At 40.6% G+C, this 26,524-nt stretch overlaps 1 protein-coding gene across 3 annotated transcripts in view; it reads right to left on the reverse strand.

Moving 5' to 3' along the window:
- MICU2 (mitochondrial calcium uptake 2) overlaps window positions 1-26,524 on the reverse strand; it is a 421,733-nt gene that overhangs the window by 145,169 nt on the left and 250,040 nt on the right. For 2 of the 3 annotated variants that reach the window (XM_089685798.1, XM_089685797.1), the window contains exons 3-4: window positions 24,943-24,974; window positions 19,615-19,690 (exon numbers count right to left, since the gene is read on the reverse strand). The exons of the other annotated variant lie outside the window; for it this stretch is intronic. In XM_089685798.1, the coding sequence (XP_089541924.1) occupies window positions 19,615-19,690; window positions 24,943-24,974 (108 nt within the window). The remainder of the gene's footprint in view (window positions 1-19,614; window positions 19,691-24,942; window positions 24,975-26,524) is intronic. 3 annotated transcript variants of the gene reach the window in all.

Below are 26,524 nucleotides of genomic sequence, written 5' to 3' on the forward strand. Positions count from 1 at the left end.
AGCAAGTTGGAGCAGTTTGTTTTTAACCGCTCTTCTCTGCCCTTGCTGTAGAGTGAGTTGCCATAGGAACACAGGTGTGTGAGTAGGCAGCAGAGTGACAAAAGCTAGAGTGTGAGTTGTAGACTACTGGTGGAGGCAAGAACACTTCACACAATTTCCCCAGAAATTGTAGCTTTTCTAGTTATTATTATAATACAGGATTTATATAGCGCCAACAGTTTGCTCAGCGCTTTACAATATAACGGGAGACAATACAGCAACAATACAGTTCAATACAAGAGGGTTAGGAGCGCCCTGCTCCTTGGAGCTTACAATCTAAGGAATACATGTTTGCACTATTTCATTCTTTGTTCAATGTCAACACTTCAAATCTGCTACATCTTCTTTACTATCACTTCTTGCCTATATTTATGAACTGCCATGACTGCATGACATTTTTCAGGGTGAGTTTCCTGACAGTGACAACAGTGGTCAAAGCCAGTGTAAACTGTGTTAAAACAGCCACTTCTATTCTTTGGAATCCCTTGTAATGGGATAACGCAAGGACAGAACTGAAAGGCAGACAGTGCATTGTCACTCTGTAACAAAGTGCCTGAACAAAGACCTTCATGTCAGTATCACCAGTGGTTATTTTAATGAAAGTTGATATGATTTTATAGACTGGGGTTGGCATTTCCCTTAAAGTTGGGTGCACACTATTGTGTTTCAGTCACACGTTACGTGCGTTAGTGCGCTGTGGTGTCATTCAATTTCAACAGCATTCCAATGCACCAGTCCCGCAGCACTCCACAATGGCAATGCACTACCATGAACAGTGTCCCCTAAAAAGGGTCAGGTGCAGTTTTTTTTCCCAAAATGACAAGGATGCCCTCATTCTGTGAATTTTTTTTAAGTAGTAGCTAAGTAGTTGGATTATGATAAAACCAAGGCTTAACCAACTATTTATTGACGCCCCCACCCCCCGCCCTCCCAAAAAAACTTCAAGTGTAAATAGGCCCTTACGCAACTTTTTTAAAGCTTTTTATCACAGAGAAGCCCTTGAAACAACGTTCAGGTTACAGGAAACCCCTGTCAATTACTATATAAAATTAAAGGCTACGTTCACCTTTTGAAAAAAGTAATAAATGCACATTTTGTGAGTGTAAAAAAAAAATTTGCATTTATTTATATTTTTGTAAGGAGCCTGCAGAACAGAAGGAGAAGGTGCAGATGCTGCAACACGTAACATGTTCCAAAGGTGAACTTATCCTTTAAGAAAAAAAAATGGTATGTGGAGTACTTTGCATTTTTGGCACCCAAGGCTGTTTTATACAACCAAATAATATTCAGCAATAACAAAAAGCTAATAATAATGACCAAAAAAGAAATAAGAACAGTAAAATTGTAGTGTTTTTTCACATTAGTAATCAATACAGAAACGCTAGCTTATGCTGCCAATCAGTTGAGATCTGCCCCTTATATTGGTGGTTAGTGTAGTCCCCCCTTTAAATTTGTGGTCAATAAAATGCTCTCTTACATAGTTTGCCAGTTGGGGCAGGCTCCCTTAGACTAGTGATCATAGAGGGAAGAGGAGGGCCCGTTTACATTGGTGGTGATTGAGTAAACAGCCTACTTACTCTGGTGGTCAGTGGGAAAAATGCTCCTTACGTTGGTAGCAAATGAGAAGACTCATTACAACCGTGGTCAGTGGAAAGAATGCGGTCTTACAGATGGCTAAATGGTAAATTGATGTCAGTGAAGCAGAAATTGCTCATAGCTTAAGGAATCCCATCAACTTCTAGAACACTAGGGTTCTAAGCTTCCTTTGCTGAGAAAGGCTGCATTCACACAACGGTGTTAAAGCAGAACTAGGGTCACCATACAATTACAATCTGACTGTATAATCTTTGTACAATCAACACTAGATCTATCAAAACAATTAATATGAGGACTTACAGTGGATATAAAGAGTATACACAGCCCTGTTAAAATGTCAGGTCTCTGTGATGTAAAAAAAAGAGACAAAGATAAATCATTTCAGAACTTTTTCCACCCTAATGTAACCTATAAACTGTACAACTCAGTTGAACAACAAACTGGAAGGTCCTTTACAGCGATCGGTGTCCGGAGGACACAGCGGGCACTGGATCGCGGTGCCGCACAGGCAGGGAAGAGGGGGGACGTTTATAAATGGCCACCCGCTCCTGCAATGCTCCCGTCCAGCCGTTTATATACACGGGCCGGACAGGAAGTGGTTAAACTAATACTTTGTTGACGCACCTTTTGATTTTATTACAGCACTCTTTTTGGGTATGAGTCTATCAGTATGGCACATCTTGACTTGGATATATTTGGCCACTCTTCCTTGCAAAAACACTCCAAATCTGTCAGATTGCAAGGGCATCTCCTGTGCACAGCCCTCTTCAGATCACCCCACAGATTTTCGATCGGATTCAGGTCTGGGCTCTGGCTGGGCCATGCCTAAACTTTCATCTTCTTCTGGTGAAGCCATTCCTTTGTTGATTTGGATGTATGCTTTGGGTCGTTGTCATGCTGAAAGATGAAGTTCCGCTTCATGTTCAGCTTTCTAGCAGAAACCTGAAGGTTTAGTGCCAATATTGACTGGTATTTGGAATGGTTTATAATTACCTCTACCTTAACTAAGGCTCCACCTCTACCCAGACTAAGAAAAACAGCCCCAAAGCATGATACTGCCTCCACCCTGCTTCACTATGGGTATGGTGTTCTATTGGTGATGTGCAGTGTTGTTTACTCCTGAACCATGTACTGTATACAATATGTTTAAATTATTCTCCTGACCCCTGCACTGTACCTATAAAAACCTTCAGCCTATCAGCAGCCATGTGCCACAGTACTCAGCAGAAAAGTCAGTGTTAAATGTGGTTTCATAAATAATTTATATTAAAGGCGTTCACAGTGTAACTGGGGTTTATTAATGCATTTGCTGCAACAGTAAAAACATTATGGAATACTCACTGTGGAACCTAAGGGGTTAATCCTCTGCATTGTGTAAAAAAAAAGCGGTTTGATCCGGTCTTCTCTGAATCTCCCCTTCTTGCAGTGCCCCCTCTTATCTCCTGATAAGACATATAGTGTGGAGTCACTCTGCACATTCTCAGTTTGGTGTGTATTGCTAGAGATTTTTTTCTTGTTTCTTGGGAGAATGCATATGATCAGCACAGGGCCAATCAGCACTGTCTAGACAGAAGTCAGGGATTCTGCATTCTACTAGAGCAGAATGAAAACTCTTCCTACAAGCTTTAACCAGTGCTCTGTTGAGCACTGATAGAAGTCACAAGCCTGCTCTAACTACTGATGAGGTAAAGGTATTTAGCAGTTTAAATTTATTAAAATAATTGCATTTCCATGTTCTGTGTGCTGTGGGAGACCAGATACAGTGAATGCAGGGTCCTGGGTTTCGTAACACTTTAAGAAGACTATAAAAACAAATCCATAAATAATTTTACTAATGAATAATACCTTCTTGGTTGCATTCCTGTGTATACAGAATAATAAAACTAAATTGCACAATAGGTTAACGATATGGCTTTTGTAGAACTACACGTTTTACTTGAAAATATAACTAAAGGCATTTTTTTCAGTTTTGTATAGAGTGGTGAAGGATCAGAACACCTGGCATGTTTTTATTGCAGTCTCCCTGTTTACCGTTATCAAAAGTGAAAGTAAAAGAACTAAAATTCTGGGTTCTCCCCAAAACAGTAATAGATTTGAAATCTTCCAGTGGGGACACTTGTTCTGGTGTCCCTAGTATACACCCTTAATTTGCAGGGATTTGATCTCACTTCCTGTTTTGGCTATGGGACAGGAAGTGAAGAAATCTTCCTAATGGGACACAAATGGCAAAAGAAATGACAGGGGTTATAGAACATTCTCTTACTCTATCCAAAATGGGAAAAAGAATTCTACCTATAGTTCTACTGTGACATACTTCTAATGTACATTGTGCCTTAAATGGATTGCTAGATGCACAGCAAAAAAGAAAAATGTCCAAGGATTTATGACCACTGTTCTGTACACAGCTTCCAGAAATCATCATAACACCCTGGAGGAGTGGGCATTCCTCGGTAGACTGAATATGCATGCAGACTGTCCTGGCTAATAACTGTGTGTGATGCTAAGCTCTCATGATTGAAGACACGGACATGAAATTGATGCAGAGACAGTAAGGCTGTGGAGGAAATGTAAATGATGCTGGGCGTCCTCCAGTATAAAATTTTAGTACAGGAGAGGATCCTGTAAAACTGTGAAAGACCGAATAAAAAAACAGAAGTTCAGTTTTTTTTTAAATTCTCATGTATTGGTTCAAATATATACAGTATATGGTTTATGCATAGTTTTCTTTTCATATAAATTAAGCACTTTTGGAACTAATTTAAATTTTAAAACTATATTGCCAAAAGTATTGGGCCACCCCTCCAAATCATTAGATTCAGGTGTTCCAATCACCTCCATAGCCGCCACAGGTGTATAAAATCAAGCACCTAGGCATGCAGACTGCTTCTACAAACATTTGTGAAAGAATGGGTTGCTCTCAGGAGCTCAGTGAATTCAAGTGTGGTACTGTGATAGGTTGCCATCTGTGCATAAAAGTCCGTCCATGAAATTTCCTGGCTACTAAATATTCCACGGTCAACTGTTAGTGGTATTGTAACAATGTGGAAGCAACTGGGAACAACAGCAACTCAGCCATGAAGTGGTAGGCCATGTAAAATGACAAAACAGGTTTAGCACATGCTGAAGTGCACAGTGTGCAGAAGTCGCCAAATGTCTGCAGAGTCAATAGCTATAGACCTCCAAACTTTGTTTGGCCTTCAGATTAGCACAACAACAGTGCATAGAGAGCTTCATGGAATGGGTTTCCATGGCTGAGCAGCTGCATCCAAGCCTTACATCACCAAGTGCAATGCAAAGCATCGGATGTCGTGGTGTAAAGCACACCGCCACTGGACTCTAGAGCAGTGGAGATGTGTTCTCTGGAGTGACGAATCACGCTTCTCTGTCTAGCAATCTGGCTGTGTCTGGGTTTGGCAGTTGCCAGGAGAATGGTACTTGCCTGACTGCATTGTGCCAAGTGTAAAACTTGGTGGAGGAGGGATTATGGTGTGAGGTTGGTTTTCAGGGGTTGGGCTTAGCCCCTTAGTTCCAGTGAAGGGAACTCTTAAAGCGTCAGCATACCAAGACATTTTGGACAATGTCATGCTCCCAACTTTGTGGGAACAGTTTGGGGATGGCCCCGTCCTGTTTCAACATGACTGCGCACCAGTGCACAAAGCAAGGTCCATAAAGACATAGATGAGCGAGTTTGGAGTGGAGGAACTTGACTGGCCTGCACAGAGTCCTGATCTCAACCAGATAGAATGCCTTTGGAATGAATTAGAGCGGAGACTGTGAGTCAGGCCTTCTCGTACAACATCAGTGCCTCACAAATGCACTTCTGGAAGAATGGTCAAACATATCCATAGACACACTCCTAAACCTTGTGGACAGCCTTTCCAGAAGAGTTGAAGCTGTTCTAGCTGCAACAGGTGGGCCAACTCAAAATTGAACCCTATGGACTAAGACTGGGATGTCATTAAATTTTAATAGTTACATAGTTAGTCTAGCTGAAAAAAAACAAAAGTCCATCCAGTTTAACAATAAAAAAAAAAAAAAAGTGTTATAATCCTATTCCCACAATTGATCCAGAGGACGGCAAAAGAACCCAGCAAAGCATGATCCAATTTGCTCCTGCAGGGGAAAAAATTCCTTCCTGGTCCCCCAAGAGGCAATCGGATATTTCCTGGATCAACTTTACCTATAAATGTTAGTATCCAGATATATTATTAGTATCTAGGAAAGAATCCAGGCCTTTTTTAAAACAATCTACTGAACTGGTCAGAACCAACTCTTGAGGGAGTCTATTCCACATTTTCACAGCTCTTACTGTGAAGGAACCTTTCCGTATTTGGAGATTAAATCTCTTTTCCTCCAGAAATAAAGAGTGCCCCCTTGTCCTCTGTGATGACCTTATTATATAAGTCTACACCAAATTCACTATATGGACCACCTATGTATTTATACATGTAGATCATATCGCCCTTAATTTCCTCTTCTCAAGAGAGAACAAATTAGGTTCCTCTAATCTTTTCCCATAGCTGAGCTCTCCCATGCCTCTTATCAGTTTGGTTGCCCTCCTCTGCACTTTCTACAGTTTCCCGATATCCTTTTTGTGAATTGGTGCCCAAAACTGAACTGCATATTCCAGATGGGGTATTACTAATGATTTGTAGAGGGGTAAAATGATATCTCTCTTAATACAAGAAAGAATTCTGCCTCCTTTGGAAACCGCAGATTGGCATTGCATTCTATTTTTAAGCTTATGATCTACCAGAACACACAAATCCTTCACCATTGATTGCCACAGTTGTAGTCCCCCTAGTATGTATGATGCATGCATATTTGTAATCCCCAAGTGCATAACTTTACATTTCCCAACATTAAATCTCATTTGCCACATAGTTGCCCAATTAAACAGTGCATTGAGATTGGCTTGTAAGTTAGAGACATCCTATAAAGATGATATTCTACTGAATAGCTTAGTGTCATCTACAAAGACTGAAATGGTAAGAGCCTATATCATTTAGAATTATATTAGAAAGTAAGGGTCTCAACACTGAACCTTGGGATACACACCACTAATAACCTTAGGCCATTCAGAGTATGAATCATTAACCCCCCTGGCGATATTCCCGAGTGTAGCTCGGGGTTAACTTTCAGTACCAAAAGCGGTAACCCAGAGCTACACTCAGGATTACCCTGCAGCGTTGCTCAGAGATTCCCTCTTGCACTTACCTTGTCCTTCGCTCCCGCAATGCCCCCCCTGCAGTGTCCCCGGCCATCTCCTCTGGGTTCCGTTCCCTGCGAGCGTCGGGACGTACGGGGGGGACGGAACCGGCGGGAAATTCAAAAATTTTAAAGTGACATTCACTCAATACACTAAAATCACATAGTAAAACATTACTGTATCAAACCATTTCACATACATTTTGTCCCGAGTGCTTTGTCCTGTGCCCTGCCTGCATTTTTACTGTTCTTTCTGCCTGGAAACTGAGAAATGTCCATGGCGTCCAAAAAGCGTCCCTTTAGGTCAAAATCGATTTTAGACCAGCTAGAGAACAGCGATAGTAAATTAGAACCACTTGCAGAATTGAGTGATAATGATTTGTGGGGAAATTCGTCATCAGACACTGAAAACGATTTTGCAACTAAGCTCAGTGATGTGCGAACTTTGCGCTCTATTTCAAATTTCATTGTTTTTGGCTTGATTACATTATTGAATTAAAATTTGTATTATATTATTTTTTACGATTATTTTTTATATTATAATTTATGATTTTGTGTTTCAAATTTTATCATACCCGGGATGTTTACTAGACTCTTGTTCGGACAGATTTCAGAAAGTTATTCCTAAGAATTACAGGCCTACAATAAATAAAACAACATATTTCCATGCAAAAAAATGTACTGCTTTGAGCATAGAAATACAGATATAATCATACCGCTAGGGAGGTTCAACACTACACTCTGAATACGGTCTTTTTTAGCCTGTCTATAGTTATTTGGTAAAGACTTTGACTTTTTAAATATAGGCACCACATTGGCTGTACGCCAATTCAGTGGTGCCAGATATTAAAGAGTCCCTAAAAATTAGAAACAACGGCTTTGAGATGACAGAGCTCAATTCTTTTAGGACCTGTGGGTGTATGCCATCTGGTCCAGATGCTTTATTAACTTTTATGCTGTCAACATTTTTCTGGACCATATCAATTGTGAGCCATTGTGGATCATTTGGAGATGTGTCAATATCATCCACCTTATGGACATGAGCTTCCCCATGCTCCTTTGTATACACAGAGCCGAAGAAGATATTTAATACATTTGCCTTCTCCTTGTCCCCAGCCCCCAGAAATTGCCAGGTCCAGTAGAGCATCATTTTGCTAGTTGGGTTCTCTATGAACTGTACCATAAAATTCTCTTGCAATAGGTTTACAAATTTTTGCTCTTTAACTGTTTCTGCAGTGCCATTACTCCAGTCAATTTCCGGGTAGTTAAAATCCTCCATTATGATCACTATCCCAGCCCTTGCAGTCATTCCTATCTGTGCAAGCGACTCCACCTCCTCATTACTACTGGGTAGCCTCATAACAAACTCTAATTACCTTTGTAGTAAACACACCATAATGTAGTTCCATCCATAATGCTTCAGCCTCATCACACTCTCCATCAACAAGGTCCTCTTTCACATTCGCTTTGAGATCACTTCTCACATAGAGACAGACACCACCACCTTTCCTTTTTATGCTGTCTCTCCGAAAAAGAGCATAGCCAGGAATATGAATAGCCCAGTCATGTAATCCAAGATTCAGCAATACCAGTGAAATCATAGTTCCCTTAATGCACCAAAGCTTCAAACTCACCTATTTTGCTTGGCAGACTTCTGGCAATGGTGAACAAACACTTTAACCACTTGCCCTCCTGAGGATATACCCCCCTTAATGACCAGGCCTCTTTTTGCTACTCGGCGCTGCACTAATTCACCTGATAATTGCACGGTCATGCAATGCTGCACCCACACAAAATTTATGTCCTTTTTTTCACACAAATAGAGCTATTTCACACAAATAGAGTGCCAAGCGCATTTTAAAACGTGCTTTTGCCCAGCCGTGCCGCCCTGCCGCCGTATTTCTACAGTGGCTGGGCGGCAAGTGGTTAATTGTCACATTTTGCAGATGCATTTTGCATATTTTTTATTTTAGTACAAAGAGTACCATTTACAATGGTTGTATGTAACATGGGAACCGTCTTTTCACCTGCCATAGCCCTTCCCTCATCTTTCCCCATTCCACCCACCAATAGGGACTGACCCCTGTCTGCCCCACTATAATCTAATTCTCCCTCCCCCTTAAATCCTAGTTTAAATACTCATTCAGCCTTTCCATAAACCTCTCCCAGCACAGCAGACCCCTTTTCATTTAGGTGCAAACCATTTTAAGCATATAGGTTGACCCTAATGAAAAGTCAGCAACGTGATCTAGAAGCCCAAATTCAATTTACATAGTTAGTCTGGCTGAAAAAAGACAAAAGTCCATCCAGTTAAACCATAGAAAAAAAAAGTTATAATCCTATACCCACAGTTGATCCAGAGGAAGACACAAAAACACAGCAAAGCATGATACAATTTGCTCCTGCTGGGAAAAAAATTCCTTCCTGATCCCCTGAGAGGAAATCAGATATTCCCTGGATCAACTTTACCTATAAATGTTAGTATCCAATTATATTCTGTGTATCTAAGAAACAATCCAGGCCTTTTTTGAAGCAATCCATTGAGCTGGCCAGAACCAACTCTTGAGGAAGTCTATTCCACATTTTCACAGCTCTTACTGTGAAGAAACCTTTCCATGTTTGGAGATTAAATTTCTTTTCCTCCAGACATAAAGAGTGCCCCCTTGTCCTCTGTGATGACCTCAGGGTGAATAGCTCTACACGAGTTCACTATATGAACCACTGATGTATTTATACATGTTGATCATACCCCCCTTAATCTCCTCTTCTCAAGAGAGAATAAATTCAGTTCCTCTAATCTTTCCTCATAGCTGAGCTCCTCCATGCCTCTTATCAGTTTAGTTGCCCTTCTCTGTACTTTCTCAAGTTCCCCAATGTTCTTTTTGTGAATTGAAATCCTTCCCACTTACACCAAGTTGCTAGCCATGCATTCAGTTCTCTAATCACCCCTGTCTTTACTGTGTTGCGCATGGCACTTGCAATAGTTCAGAGAATATCACTTTAGAGGTCCTTCCCTTTAACTTTCAGCCTAGTTCTTTAAACTGATTCTTAAGGAGCCTCCACCTTCCAAGTATTCTGCCATTGGTTCCAACATGGACCAAGACAGCTGTGTCATGCCCAGTCCCTCCCAGTAAATTATCAACCCGGTCTACAACATGCCGAACCCTGGCACCACAGAGACAGCAAACTATTCAGTTGAGGCGATCCTGGCAACAAATGAGTCTATCAGTCTAATTAACAAATCCCCCATCTCCAACTGTCTAGGCGTTCCTGCACTACTCTCACTACCTGTACTAGATGGGCTGCTCTCCCGGCTGTTAGGGATAGCAGTGGAATCTAGGGCTGCCACCTCTGAGCTTGCCACCCCCACATCTTCACCTAACTTAGCAAATCTGTTTAGGTGCTCAAACCAGGGCTGGTCTTTCTTTTCTGTGACCCTCTACCACTCCCTCTGACTACAGTAACCCATCTTCCTACCTGATAATCCTGACATACTCCTCCACTTTCCACATCAACCCCATTAACCACCTCCTCAGTGAGCAGAAGACCCCTTTCAAGGTTGACAGTTCTGCCCAGTGTTGCAACTTGCATACTATAATGTAAGTACACTCTAAAGAACATAAGAATTCTACTTAGCTGCCTGGTAAGCTTTCAAAGAAATTAACACACAACAAGAGGCTTGCTTATGTTTTAGAGATACTTTGCCAAGCATGAAGTGTCTTGAATCTGTGCCAGGGGTGAAACATATTGCCCAGTGTCACACAACTTTGTCTCTGTTGCAGGTCATGTGTCCATGTGTCCAAGAGAATGACCAAACAGCTAATAGAACCCAAGAACAGCTAAGAACACTGGACTATGCTGAAAAGATCTTTTATGAACCCTGATCTGAATCCTATCAAACATCAATGGAAAGACCAAAAACATGCAGTCTGGAGAAGACACTCTTCAATCCTGAGACAGCTGGAAGTTTACGCAAGAAAAATTGGGCTACCTATCCATTGACAGGTGCAGAATTCTCATTGAGAGCTACAAAAATCACTTGGTTTGCAGTGATATTAGGCTCCTATCATTTTTGCTCATGCCTTTTCAATTTATTTTTGATTATTAATAAATATGGAATAAACAATGACGGATGCCAAACTGTGGGATGATCTTTTCTCATACAAGGGTAACAACAGATTTGTCAATGTCTGTGTCTGTATCCTTGACAGCATTGCTGATAATTGTTTAGCATTCTTGTAAGGCCTCTTGCAGAAACAACCTGTGTTATATCACTTGCCAGAATCTTAGAAGGCTCCAGAGGTCTGTGTCTCAGCACATAATGAGCATGTCTAAGTGCGACAGGGTGGTCCTTCTACCTCCTCTCCTTGGGGGAGAGAAATGTCCTTGTGGAAGAGAGCTTCCCCTATGTGCAACCTGCGTGCCTGGGAAGCTGCCTCAGGGCTGAAGCTCAGACCTGGAGGCCATTCGGGGATGAAGGGCCCTACTACAGTCAAAGCGCTGGAGCAAAGTGAGGCTAACAATACACACAGAATCCTCTATCATCACTAAACATGGCTGAGGAAACCTCCCTTGCTGACTATTGCATTCAGACAGCTAGCACCCATGGCTGTCTGAATATCTGAACAGTGACTACATCTGATCGGATGCAGTCACTGTTTGGCAGACAACTTTCCACCTGTCTCCACTGATTCTTCATTTGAAGTCTGTCAAGCAAGTTGGTGCTGATTAGGCCACCCACAGCTCAATTTCACATTCATTTCCACCCATGTTGCTAGGCACTGAAATCCAGCCGACAGGCTTTTTGGCACCCGATAACACCACAGACTATGTGTCAGCCATCCCTACATGATGCTAATTGGACAGCGCATATAAAAAGAAAAATGCTTGTGATGTATAATGGAAAATTAGATTTTTCTTCTGTTTCCAAACTACCTAACTTTAAGGGCAGGGTGATTTCAAGCTAGCCTGGTCTACAATAGACTATATACCTCAACACTTCAGCCTTTAAAGATTCCAGAAGAATGGGTATTTTCTCACTGGGAAATAAATTGCCCATCAGATATATTTTATAATTACAGGATTAGTCGCCTGTAAGCTGAAACTGCACTTATCTATAGAATGCTGACTAATTTGTGACCTTTCTGAGTGTGACATTTAGATATGCACAGATGTACGCAAAAAGGGGGAACAAAGGATAACCTTTCAGAAAAAAAGAAAGACTATTCTGTTACATGGCCATTTACAGCCATTTGCACTTTAACTATTTATTTTCACCACAAGACACTGCTTATTTCAAAAGAAGATAAATCATAACTGATTGTATAGTAATCCAATGGCACTTCATTAGTGGGGAGTAGGAGTGCAGAATTCCAGAGAAAGCAGCCACCTTAAAAAGAAGACAAACTGTTTCTGACAACAGAAAAGACAAAGAAAAAGTTCAGTGGCAGCTGGAATACTGCAGGTGTGTCAGTATCCCAAGTCTGTCCAGTCTTGCCTAGTCCTGCCACAACTGCAGTAAAATCAACAGGGAACCACCAGTCTGGTACTGCCAGGTTTGCAGCACTCACGTACCTCCAACTTACCTACCTAGCAGGCACCATATACAGCCTGCTCTTACCTTTTACAATACTGCCAACAGCCCTGGTCCACCAAGGGAGCTATCTTTAAAACCTGCTACTGTCAGGTATGGTCACACATGGAACTTTCAACTTCCCTGCTGAAATGCTGTGGCTGCTATCTGATCAGCCAATTGCCAAGCCCAAGCACTGTCAAACGGGGGGCATAGCGAGCTGTAAGGCAATCCCAACTTTCAGAAAATATTTTTTTGGTGGCTGTAGCAATGGATTCTTCTTTCTTCACTTTGTTGTCATGAAAGAAATAACAGTCACAGGCGATAAGATCAGCTTCATAAGCTTCTACAAACAAGTGAGGGGAAACTGGCTGGTTCCTTGTTCCTGCCCAGTTGCAATGCACGTGTATACTGAATGGAAGGAATGGAAACTGCAATTATGTGTTAACTACATTAGCCTCTCAGCATGAACTGCTCCAGTATAAGCTACCATTTCTAGCAGATATATGTACAGCCAGAGGTTACTTGTGATTTAATCAAAATGTGAAATTTTCCTTCCTTCTTAAATGCATTTATTACTACTGCAACTGACTGGAAAAGCCAGGGGTGGAAGCACAGGCATTTTATTTTAAAAAACAAATGGTTGACAGAAAACCAGACAGGTCACCCAATGACCACAAATCTTGTATATCCAGATGTAAACTAGCAGACTTATATGTGTGTTGGTTTCCTTAAGTAAACTGTATTTGAGTACCACAAAACTGAAAATTCAATTTAATTCATTTTTAACATTTAAATCAAACTCACCCATCCATCCATGTCTCCATGCTTAAATTTGTTGAGAAATAGCTTTGAAAAACACCCATAGCATTTTTAACCATGGCCATCTTGATTAAGAATGGATGATTCATGTAGCATTTACTTCCTTGAATCCATCTGCCCTTAGCCCAAGCAAGCAAGCAGGAGGGTGTACTAAGTTGAGAAAGCCCCTCCTCCAAATTAAAGAAAAAAAAATGCCCATGAAGACTCCTGGGATGTATGACATCATTTTTTGGCTTAGGCCAGAAACCAGAAGGCAACAGAGAAAAAACAAGAAAATATAATATACTTTCCTATCTATTTAGGATAAGGATTCAAAATATTTCAGCATAAGGATGACAAATAGTTTATGTTGCTTGAGAAAGTTTAGTTCCTCATTAAAGCTTGTATGATTATTAAACAGTTATCAATCATTTTGTTTTCCTCTTAAAAAAAAAAAAAAGAAATAAAGAATTATCAGGTACAGCAGAAAAACTGAATTTAAGAAAAGTAACAAATCCAAAGTGGGAAACTTCAGAGTCACAACAAAAACTAAACACATGCAAGTGATCATGGATGCAAGATAATCATCCATGTACATTTTTGGAAAGAAAAAAAAAATTAAAAACGAGAAAGAGAAAACTAAATTTATGCAAACATAATGCAGTACAGAATGCAAGTCTTCCTTTCAGCAGCATCAGTTTTCTGTAAGTTAAAAAAAAAACCCAGCCCGTTTGGAGCACCCCTATCAAGTTACAAAAAAAAAAAAAAAAAAAGTCTCTATACATAACGTTTATCCAGTGATCTTGCCATCCCAGGTCCTCTTCTTCTGGTAGGGGGCAAATACTAAGCTGTGCAGAGAGCAGTTAAATTGTGGATCTGCTCTGTGAGGAAAAATATCTCTAATAGAGTACTGAATAGCAGTAGCACCCAACTGTTTTGATGTTTGAACCTTTCCCACTCAATCCAAAATTAAAAAAAACCCCCAAAAACTTTCAATCAATCAATAAATATTAATCTCTTACGTTCAGCAACTAATTTAATTACTGTGCATTCAGCTTCTTCATTTTTAAATCCTTGCCTATGTTTGTTCTAAGATGGTGCGATGACTGTTGCCCCATGCTTCCTAATTCAGAGCAGCTCCTTTCTCTTGTAGTATCCTTTGGAGTAACCCTTGCATGCGGGGACAAGATCCGTGTCCCCCTACACTGTATGCATCAAAAGAAATACACATCCCTGTAGTCTAGGATAACAAGGCATAACCCCTGTTCCTCAAGATTAAAGAGTGGATCAAGACTGAAGAGTCCACTGTTAATTCTTTTCTATGCAGACTAGAAGCTCAGGGAAGTAGGAGTCAGCAGCACTGAAAGTGGTAAACTGCTGGGGTAAGAATTTTAATACTACCTTAAACTACACTGGTGGATCTGAGCACCACAAACCAAAAACGCTATTTAATTAATTTTTAATATTCATAGTTACCTCCCCCATCCATCCATGTCTCGATGCTTTATTCTACTGGGAAAACACTTTGAAAAGCACCACTCAGCATTTCTGGCCGTGGCCATCTTGAGTGAGTACTTCCTGGATACATCTGCCCTTAGCTCAGACATGCAGCCAGGAGGGTGTGCTTAGAAACCCCCCCCCCAAGACTCCTGGGATGTACAGTTGCAAGACAAAGTATGTGAACCCCTTGGGATTATGTGTTTTGCATGAATTGGGCATAAAATGTGCTCTGAACGTCATCTGAGCCACAACAATAGAAGAACACAGTCTGCTGAACATAATACTACACAAACATTAGATGTTGCCATGGTTTAATTGCACATAACATGTAAACATTCACAGTGCAGAGAGGAAAAAGTATGTGAACCTTTGGACTTAATAACTGGTTGACCCTCCTTTGGCAGCAATAACCTCAATCAAACGTTTCCTGTAGTTGCAGATCAGACCTGTACAACGATCTGGAGTAATTTTGGACCACTCCTCTTCACAAAACTGTTTCAGTGTAGAAATATTCTTGGGATGTCTGGTGTGAATTGCTCTCTTAAGGTCATGCCACAGCATTTCAATCAGGTTGAGGTCAGGACTCTGACTGGGCCACTCCAGAAGGCGTATTCTGTGCTGTTGCAGCCATTGTTTTGTTGAATTACTTGTATGCTTTGGGTCATTGTCCTGTTGCATCACCCATCCTCTGCAGAGCTTCAGTTGGCGGACAGATGGTCGTACGTTTTCCTGCACAATGTCTTGATAAACTCTGGAATTCATTTTCCCATCAATGACAACAATCCGTCCAGGCCCTGAGGCAGCAAAGCAGCCCCAAACCATGATGCTCCCTCCGCCATGTTTTACAGTGGGGATGAGGTTTTGAAGTTGGTGTGCTGTGCCTTTTTTTCTCCACACATAGTGTTGTGTGTTCTTCCCAAACAACTCAATCTTGGTTTCATCTGCCCACAGTATATTTTGCCAGTAGTGCTGTGGAACATCCAGGTGCTCTTTTGCAAACTTCAAACGTGCTGCAATATTCTTTTTGGACAGCAATGGCTTCCTCCGTGGTGTCCTCCCATGTACTCCATTCTTGTTTAATGTTTTCCTTATTGTAGATGTGTCAACAAAAATGTTAGCATGTGCCAGAGATTTCTGTAGGTCTTTAGCTGACACTCTGGGATTCTTCTTTACCTCATGCAGCATTCTGCGCTGTGCTCTTGCAGTCATTTTTACAGGACCACCATGCCTAGGGAGAGTAGCAACAGTGATAAACTTTCTCCATTTGTAGACAGTCTGTCTTACCGTGGACACATGAACATCAAGGCTTTTGGAGATACTTTTGTAACCCTTTCCAGCTTCATGCAAGTCAACAATTCTTGATCGTAGGTCTTCTGAGAGCTCTTTTCTGTGAGGCATGGTTCACATCAGACAGTGCTTCTTGAAACCCGTAAACTCAAAACAGGTGTGTGTTTTTTAAGGGCAGGACAGCTGTCAGCAACACATCCAATATCATCACACTGATTGGAGTCAAGGTTGGCTCACTCCTGGCTCCAATTAGCTCTGGGAGAAGTCATTAAGGTAGGGCCTCACATACTTTTTCCTCCCTGCACTGTGAATGTTTACATGTTATGTGCAATTAAACCATGGCAACATCTAATGTTTGTGTAGTATTATGTTCAGCAGACTGTGTTCTTCTATTGTTGTGACTTAGATGACGTTCAGAGCACATTTTATGCCCAATTCATGCAAAACTCCACGTAATCCCAAGGGGTTCACATACTTTTTCTTGCAACTGTATGACTTTAATTGCCCAGGCCTGGAAACCAAGAAGTAATAGAAGACATGTAAAAAGAAAAAAAGGTTAAGACAAGTAAATACAATTTACACTGCTCAAAAGGAAAACCTTTTAATCAGAGTATAGCGTCAAGTCAATTAAACTCCTGGGATATTGATCTGGTCATTTAAGAAGCAGAGGGGGTTGTTAATCAGTTTTCAGCAGCTTTGGTGTTAATGAAATTAACAAGTGCACTACACAGGCAACAATGAGACGACCCCCAAAACAGGAATGGTTTTACAGGTGGAGGTCACTGACATTTTTTTTCCCTACTCGTCTTTTCTGTTTTTCACTGGTTTTGCATTTGGCTACAGCCAGTGTCACTACTGGTAGCATGAGGCAGTACCTGGACCCTACAGAGGTTGCACAGGCAGTCCAACCTCTCCAGGATGGCACATCAATATGTGCCATTGCCAGAAGGTTTGCTTTGTCTCCCCAGCAGTCTCAAGAGTATGGAGGAGATTCCAGGAGACATGCAGTTGCGCTAGGAGAGCTGGACAGGGCCGCAGAAGGTCCTTAACCCATCAGCAGGACTGGTATCTGCTCCTATGTGCAAGGAGAAACAGGATGAGCACTGCCAGAGCCCTACAAAATGACCTCCAGCAGGCCACTGGCGTAAATGTCTCCGACCAAACAATCAGAAACAGATTTCATGAGGGTGACCAGAGGACCTGCCGTCCTCTAGCGGGCCCTGTGCTCACTGCCGGGCACCATAGAGCTCGATTGGCATTTGCCATTGAACCACCAGAATTGGCAGGTCCGCCACTGACACCCTGTGCTTTTTGCAGATGAGAGCAGATTTACCCTGAGCATATGTGACAGACATGAAAGGGTCTGGAGAAGCCGTGGAGAACATTATGCTGCCAGCAACATCGTTCAGCATAACCGTTTTGGTGGTGGGTCAGTGATGGTCTGGGGAGGCATATCCATGGAGGGATGCATAGACCTCTACAGACCCTACACGCTGGTACAGTGGGTCCTGGGTTCCTCCTGGTGCATGACAATGCCTAGCCTCATGTGGTGAGAGTATGCAGGCAGTTCCTAAGGAATGAAAGAATTTATACTATTGAATGGCCCCCATGCTTTCCTGACCTAAATCCAATAGAACACCTATGGGATATCATGTTTTGGGCCATCCAACGCCTCCAGGTTTCACTTTAGACTGTCCAAGAGCTCAGTGATGCCCAGGTCAAGACCTGGGAGGAAATACCCCAGGACACCATCTGTCGGCTCATTAGGAGCATACCCCGACATTGTCAGGCATGCATACAAGCATGTGGGGGCCATACAAACTATTGAGTACCATTTTGAGTTGCTGCAATGAAATTTCAGCAAAATGGACTAGCCTGCTGCATCATTTTTTCACTTTTGGGGTGTGTTTGAATTCAGTCCTCTGTAGGTTGATCATTTTTATTTGCATCCTTACATTCCTAACACATTACCCAGTCCTTATCAGTATAGATATTCAGCATGATATTTTTACCCATTGAAATCTGATGTGTAATTTTTTTGAGTAGTGTATTTTCCTATCTACTAATGCTAGCAGAATAAGGATTAAAAAGAGTCAATATTAATTAACAGAGTGAATTTCCACTTTAAGTTATCTTCTATTAAAAAGTTAGATTAATCATTACTTACACAGTGAACCTGTGCCCAGATCATGCGCACTAAAGGATTTACATATTCTGAACAAACATTAAGAGAACTTTAAATCAAGTCCTCTCTGTATCGATAAATAATTGTGAGGAAATTTATTTTCAAAGTTCACAAAACAGGCACTGAAATCTTAGCTTTGTTCTATGGAAAGCAGATTTTGGCAGACTGTCAATCTTCTATTGCAAACACACAGCAGGTGTTTCTAAACTGTTAGAAACTGACTACATCCCCACATGTAATTAAAGTTTTACTAAACCCAGGACCCTGCATCCACTATATCTGATCTCCTACAGTGCACAGAACATGGAAATGTAATTATTTTAGTAAATATAAACTACTAAATACTTTTTCTCAACAGAAGTTAGAGCAGTCGTGCGACTTCTATCAGTGTTCAGCAGAGAACTGGGTAAAGCTTGTAGGAGGAGTTTTCTTTCTGCTCTAGGATGCAGAACCTCTGACATCTGTCTGGACAGTGCTGATCACATGTACTCTACTAAGAAAAAAAAAAACCTCTCTAGCAATACACATCAAAGTGAGCATATGCAAAGTGTTTACACACAATATGTCTTATTAGGAGATAAGAGGGGGACACTGGAAGAAGGAGAGGATCAAAGACAGGAGCAAACTGCATTTTTACACAATGCAGTGGATTAAAACCTTAGGTTCCACAGTGAGTATAACAAGCATGCTTTACTGCATATTCAGACAGATTTTACTATTGTGGGTTTAGTAACACTTTAAAAGTGTTAAGCAATTCATGGAGAAAATAAATGTAGCAGCATAGCTCTAACTGGTTGCTTGTTTTCAGTCCTCTTTTCGTGTTCAGCTTGTGTTTGCAGCATAATTTAGATTTTGCGGTTGAGTGTAGCATATTTTCACCTTGAGTGTAACTCATTTACATTGCCTTGTAGGTCTCCCTGAATCCCCACCAAAGCACGAGCTCCTAGCCAGGTCATTATAATGGTTATGCTTTTGTGCCTTGCCTAGGGCATACATGCTCAGTGTGGCAGGGGTCCTTTTCATTGTATCCACTCTTAAGCCTTTCTTAGGGCAGGCTAGCAGTGTGTCCAGGGTCCTTTCCATTGTGCCAGCTCAGGTGCATTGCTTAGGATGTGCACTGTGGTCAGGGTACTAATCATGCTTAGGGTGCCAATGTGCAGTGTGGCGGATTGGCAAGGAATCAAAAGACTAGTGGTCCCAAAGAATCGTATCATACCGCTGGCCAAGTTTATTAAGACGTGTATACATAGGCAAGAACAACTCAACCAAACTTGTTCTAAAAGTAGTTGCTGAGTCAGGAAGATAGCTGAACAAAAATGGAGCCCACATTGTGAGCTCTGTTATTAAAGAGCTCACAGTTTATTAAAAAAAATAATAATAACAATAACAGTTGATAAATCAAGTAAGAAAGAAAATACAATCTCACCTTTATCACCTAAGTCTCTGAAAAATGATGGGCCTGGTTTTGCTTTAGCTGCCAGGGTAAGCATGGCATCAAATTCCTTTGGAAACAAGTTAATTTAAATTAGAGAGCATATAAGGGCACATTTACATTTTCCTATTCCTGTGCAATATAATTTATATTTCATTTTTCCCTGTGCAATTTAAGAGCCCATATCTTTCTGGTTCCAATGCAAGACTGGATTTACTGTATGTGCTAGTAAAGCATCCCATAGAAGCGATAGAAATGCTGAAATGCTGCAAGCGTCCACATCATTCTCTGCATAAACACTCATAGAAGAGCGCAAATGCTAGCACGTTAAAACTATCAGCATTTATTGGATCAAAATTCAAATGCATACACACAAAATACTCATAAAAGCAGGAGTATCAAACTGAAAACTCCAGCCATAGGCGACGTTATCCCCTTCTGCCACGCTAACCTTAGGTTAGCTCTGAGGAAGGGGAGTTGCCCCCAAAACATGTCAGCTTTCCAACCAAATAGATGATGTTGTCTACGGCTGGGGATTCAGTTTGATACACCTGTTTTATTGAGTGTTAGTGTGTATGTATTTGAATTTTGATCCAATAAATGCCGATAACAGTAATGTGCTAGGTGTTTGTGTCCTTCTGTGTACGTTTTTGCAGTTTGCTTGAAGATTACCCGATCTGCGGAGAGCTGTATTAAACTAAGCATTGCTTGCAGGTATTTCTGAAAAGCATCTTCATCTAAGTGCTGGAGTTTCAGATTCTTTTATTCAATCTCTTATTAGAGGATTCTCCAGCAAAACATATGAGGTGCTTTCATTTGTTCTGTTAGGATTTTTACCTTTATTTTTACTTGGTGACCAGTAACACACTTCCTGTCTTAGTGTGCCCCACTATGGATGGAGGAGCAACAGAGAAAACTAAGGACAGCGGCAATGTCAATTTGAGGAAAGGGTAGTGTTAGGCTTGGTTAACACCTATGCGTTTTTATGAGTGTTTTAGAATGCATGTGCCATAAAAATACATTGAATCCAACAAGCCCATTCACATCTGCTCTTCATGAATGTGAAGTGCTTTGGTAAAAACGAGGCAAGACAGATTTGCTGTGCATTTTCATGTGCTGTGATGAATAAGAACAGATGTAAAATGCACTACAACAAACGTTAAAAAATACACAAAAAACAGACAATAGCAGACATGGATAGATGTGACCCTAGCGTTAGATGTGCTAGCAGTAAGCAGTTACAGTATCCAACACAACCAAATCAACAATTACTTTCTGTGTGTCCTAGCATTGACTGTCATTCTTCCAATGCAGAAAAATCCCAGTCACTGCATTATGTGAACTGGCCCTAAGCACCCCTGTCAGTGGTAAAATGGTTTGTCTCAACCCTCTAATTGCCATTTCCGCTGGAGAGCTTGGTCTGATAAAGAAAGGTAAAAAAATGACATACCTAATGGCTGGAGCAACAGGTGAAAAAACAAAACCAATGCAGCCATTATATGTAAAAATAGATTTGCTGCACAATTGATTATGAAATATGATATAATCCTGCAAGCACAACAGCTCTGCTTTGGGTGTTCAATGAGAATGTCAAACTTCTGGTAACTGTAATAACTCCAAGATCCTGAAGAGTGGAGTTCTGGGGCTCTGCCTCCCATTAGGGAAATGAAATTTCCAGCCTTGTGCTGCAGTCTTCATATATCCCTATGAAAAACCCAGTTGGGGGCATTTATTATTATATTATACAGTATTTATAAAGCGCCAATAGTTCGCTCAGCGCTGTACATTACATTTGACAACATTTCTTTACATGAAGCCCAACTAGGTGTAATGGCAGTGGAACACATCACCTTTCTCCTCAGTAAATATATTTCTAAAAGGTGGTATTAGCATGACATTTTCACCACATGTCGGTAACAACCCATGCAATCCATATATACAAAGAAACCAAAACAAACAAGTTCAGAAATTAGGTTATATGTAATAACATGGAATGACACTGGGAAAAAGTACTGAACACATGAAGAAAGGGAGGTGCAAAAAGGCATGGAAAGCCAAGACATCAACTAAAATCTACCATTAATTAGAAAGCAATCCTGTCCCTCGTCAGAGCAAATTAATATCTGGTTCAGACCCAACTGATGGCCTATAAAAAGATGTCTCATGGCTTATAAAAAAAAGATGTCTCCTTACCAAGGTATTACACAAGAAACATCTCATGATGGTAAAAACAAAGAGCTCTCTCAAGACCTTTGCAACCTTATTGTTGCAAAATAGTAATGGCATTGGTCACAGAAGGATTTCTAAACGTTCAAATGTTCCAGTGAGCACTGTTGGGGCCATAATCCAGAAGTGGAAAGAACATAATTTCACCACAAACCGGCTACGACCAGGTGCTCCTTGCAAGATTTCTGACATTTCTGAGTGAAAAGAGCCAAGGACAACTTGTGGAGAGCTTCAGAAAGACCTGGAATTAGCAGGTACAATTGTTTCAAAGAAAACAATAATTAATGCACTCAACTGCCATGGCCTGTATGCACGCTCACCATGCAAGACTCCATTGCTGAAGAAAAAGCATGTTGGAGCTTGTTTGAGTAAAGTTTGCTGCACAACAATTAGACAAGCCTGTGAAATACTGGGAGAATATAGTCTGGTCAGATGAGTGCAAATTTGAACTCTTTGGATGCCATAATACACACCATGTTTGGAGGTCAAATGGCACTGCACACCACTCTAAAAACACCATACCAACAGTGAATTTTGGAGGTGGGAACATCATGGTGTGGGCTGTTTTTCAGCATATGGTACTGGAAAACTTCATATCATTGAAGGAACGATGAATGGAAAAATGTACCAAGATATTCTTGATAAAAATCTACAGCCATCTGCCAGGATGATGAAGATGAAATGAGGGTGGACATTTCAGCAAGCCAATGATCCCAAACACAAAGCTAAGGAAACTCTCAATTGGTTTCAAAGAAAGAAAATAAAGCTGCTAGAATAGTCCAGCCAATCATCTGACTTGAATCCAATAGAAAATCTATAGAAAGAACTAAAGATCAGAGTTCATAGAATAGGCCCACGGAACCTTCAAGATTTGAAGACTGGTTGTGTGGAAGAATGGGCCAAAATCACACCCAAGCAATGCATGAAGCTAGTTTCTCCACACAGAAGGCATCTTGAAGCTGTCAATACTAACAAAGATTTTGTACAAGTATTAACTAAATTTCAGTTGGCGTGTTCAATACCTTTTCCCTGTGTCATTCCATTTTACTACACATAACTTAATTCCTGAACTTATTTGTTTTGGTTTCTTTGTATGTATGGATTGCATGGGTTGTTACAGACATGGTGAAAATTTCATGTCAATAGCACCTTTAGAAATATATTTGCTCAGAAAAATGGTTACATGTTCAATGCTTATTAAGTGTTCTTGCATGGCAAGACCACTTACTGTTATCTCACATATATATTCTTATTATTATAGCCAAATTTACCACCCTAACTCCTCCCACAGTTTTTACACTACCTAGATAGTAATATACCGAACCGTGCGGATTGTTCCTGATTGGTCTGCTATTACTTTGTGGAACGTTTCGCTGAATGGTTCACGAAATATCGGCGTTTTTGTGGTGAAATTGGTCCCATAGGAATGAATGGCGGAATGTTCAAAACTAGAAAGGCTACAATTTCTGGGGAAATTGTGTGAAGTGTTCTTGCCTCCACCAGTAGTCTACAACTGGAGTGGGCGGAGAAACTGGGTGTAGTGGCTTGAGTAACTGTGAAAAGGTTGGACTGGGCAGAGTAACTTTATGGAGTGGGCAGAGTAACTGTGTGGAGTGTTTGGAGTGAGTAAAGATAGTAAAGATAGTAAACATTACACTAACCAGTTGATTGATCAAATGGTTGTAGTTTTAAAACTATAAATCCTACAGCGAAGAACTTTATATTGTGAGAATCACAAGACCCAGATTTACATTATGATGCATAGTATGTCTCTGAAATATTAAAAATGCAGGCACAGTCGCAGTTTAGAAATTGCCCTTCAAATTTGAGGTGGCTAGAGTGGAGTTTCAAGGAATGTCAATGGGCGGCGTGAGTTGCAAACAAATGGTCATATTGTGAAAACTATCAGGACTATGGCTTAGCCGTGGACATTTTTAGTGGCAGCAGGGATGGCTGAATGTTTTGATATAAGATTTGTGTAGGTGGGCTTGAAAATGAGGGTGTGATGGCAGTTTAGAAATCATGTCCTGATTTTTCAGCTCACACGCTAGCTTTTGTCAGCTCCCACTCTAGTTTTGAACATTCCGCCATTCATTCCTATGGGACCAATTTCACCACAAAAACGCTGATATTTCGTGAACCATTCAGCGAAACGTTCCACAAAGTAATAGCACACCGATCGGGAACAATCCGCACGTTTCGGTATATTACTGTCTATGTAGTGTAAAAACTGTGGGAGGAGTTAGGGTGGTAAATTTGGCTATAATAATAAGAATATATATGTGAGATAACAGTAAGTGGTCTTGCCATGCAAGAACACTTAACTAGAGTGGGAGCTGACAAAAGCTAGAGTGTGAGCTGAAAAATCAGGACATGATTTCTAAACTGCCGCCACTCCCTCATTTTCAAGCCCACCTACACAAATCTTATATCAAAACGTCCAGCTATCCCTGCTGCCACTAAAAATGTCCATGGCTAAGCCATAGTCCTGATAGTTTTCACAATATGACCATTTGTTTGCAACTCACGCCACCCATTGACATTCATTGAAACTCCACTCTAGCCATCTCAAATTTGAAGGGTAATTTCTAAACTGCGATTGACTGGTGGAGGCAAGAACACTTCACACAATTTCCCCAGAAATTGTAGCTTTTCTAGTTTTACCTGCCATATCAGAGATTCGTTTAGAACCCTGATAATTTACCAAAACTCCATGATTTCTAACAGCAGCACTGCTACTGGCTATACCATGGACTGGATAAATGAGGACCTTCACAGATGCATACTTTTTTAGATCCTGACTTTTTTCTATAGTAAACCTCACACCACAGTAAAATGGAATATATTCAAAGAATTTGAGGCCATGATGAAATTAGGTAATAGTATATTTAGTCATATAAAACGTCAAAGGAAATATGACATTCTTCTCATGTTTTAGTGTTTAGTCATCTTCTGTTTACCGGTATGGAAGGAGCATCCTGCATTTCCTTCCTCTTATCTGATTTGTAAGATGAAATGGTGAGTGCTACAAATATTTATGGAAAAGGTAAAACCATATTATTGCACATTATCCTTTGCATTTTCAATTGTTCATACCTTTTTCGTCAATATTTTACTGCCAGTCCTGTCTACAATAAAAAAAAAAAAAAAATATTAGATATGTATAACACACAAACTATATATATTTTGATTAAAGACTATACAATTATTTTTAATCAACACACTATTCATGAGCTAATAAAAGCAGACATATAATGATATTAACAAAAACATTTTATACAATAATAATCATCCCCTGCACCTTTGCTTCCCTGGGTGCAAAATGCTAGAAAAGGCAGGGCATACTTACCTTTTTAGAATCGCATGCTGAGTGGTCATGTGACCAAAAGTCAAGGCATTTAGAAATGTGATCCCTTCTATAGGGGTTGTTTTGCCAGTCTGACCAAAGCATTCTCTGTGCAATCGTAGAGTGCTTTGAATTTATTCAAAAATGAAAAGCAATCTCAGAGAGGCGCCTGTGCCAAGTGGGTGACTTTCTGTTTTCACAATGCAACAGAACAGCTACTGGGCACAAGACCCAGAAGCCAGAGATCACTGTAGTAGCTGTGATCAGTGATTTCCAGCCTTTAGAGGGATCTGACACATATGGTATATGCATAGTTACAATAGTCCAATATGAATACCTGGAATTCTTCTTTAACATGTTAAAGTGATAAGGCTTACATACAGTGGATATAAAAAGTCTACACACCCCTGTTAAAATGTCAGCTTTCTGTGATGTAAAAGAAATGAGAAAAAGATAAATAGTTTCTGAACTTTTTCTACCTTTAATGTGACCTATAAACTGTACAACTCAATTGAAAAACAAACAGAAATCTTTGGGGGGGAGTAAATATAAAAAACTAAAATAATGTGGTTGCATAAGCGTGTACACCCTCTTATAACTGCTGTCTTCAGAATTAAGCAATCACATTAAAAATCACGTAAAATAGGAGACAGTACATGCCTGCCATCATTTAAAAGTGCCTCTGATTAACCCCAAATAAAGTTCAGCTGTTCTAGTAGGTCTTTCCTGACATTTTCTTAGTCACATCCTACAGCAAAAGCCATGAGAGAGCTTCCAAAGCATCAGAGGGATGCTGTAATAAAATCAAAAGGTGCATCAACAAAGTATTAGTTTAAGTGTGTGCACACTTATGCAACCATATTATTTTTGTTTTTTATTTTTACTTCTCTCCACCTAAAGGATTTCGGTTTGTTGTTCAATTGAGTTGTAGAGTTTATAGGTCACATTAAAAAGTGGAAAACGTTCTGAAATGATTTATCTTTGTCAATTTTTTACATCACAGAAACCTGACATTTTAACAGGGGTATGTACGCTTTTTATATCCACTGTATATCTTAAAGCACCCTTTTTCCATCAGGGTATCCAGGCACCATGGAGTGCCCCTTGAGGTTTCTTCAGGGGTGCCTTGGCAAAATGCCTAAAAATTGTATACAAGCCAGCAGGTGGATCAAGCCTGCCTTTTAGTTACACAAAGCCACAGGTTTTCATTATGCACCATCTTGACCTCTCTGCGGCCTTCGACACAGTCGACCACCCCCTCCTCCTCAAAAAACTACACTCCCTCGGCCTCAGAGATTCTGCTCTCTCCTGGCTCTCCTCCTACCTGTCACA

This window comes from Staurois parvus, unplaced genomic scaffold (assembly GCF_062004578.1).
Source record: "Staurois parvus isolate SC_StPar_1 unplaced genomic scaffold, SC_StPar_1.0 ptg000387l, whole genome shotgun sequence".
Classification (NCBI taxonomy): Eukaryota; Metazoa; Chordata; class Amphibia; order Anura; family Ranidae; genus Staurois; species Staurois parvus.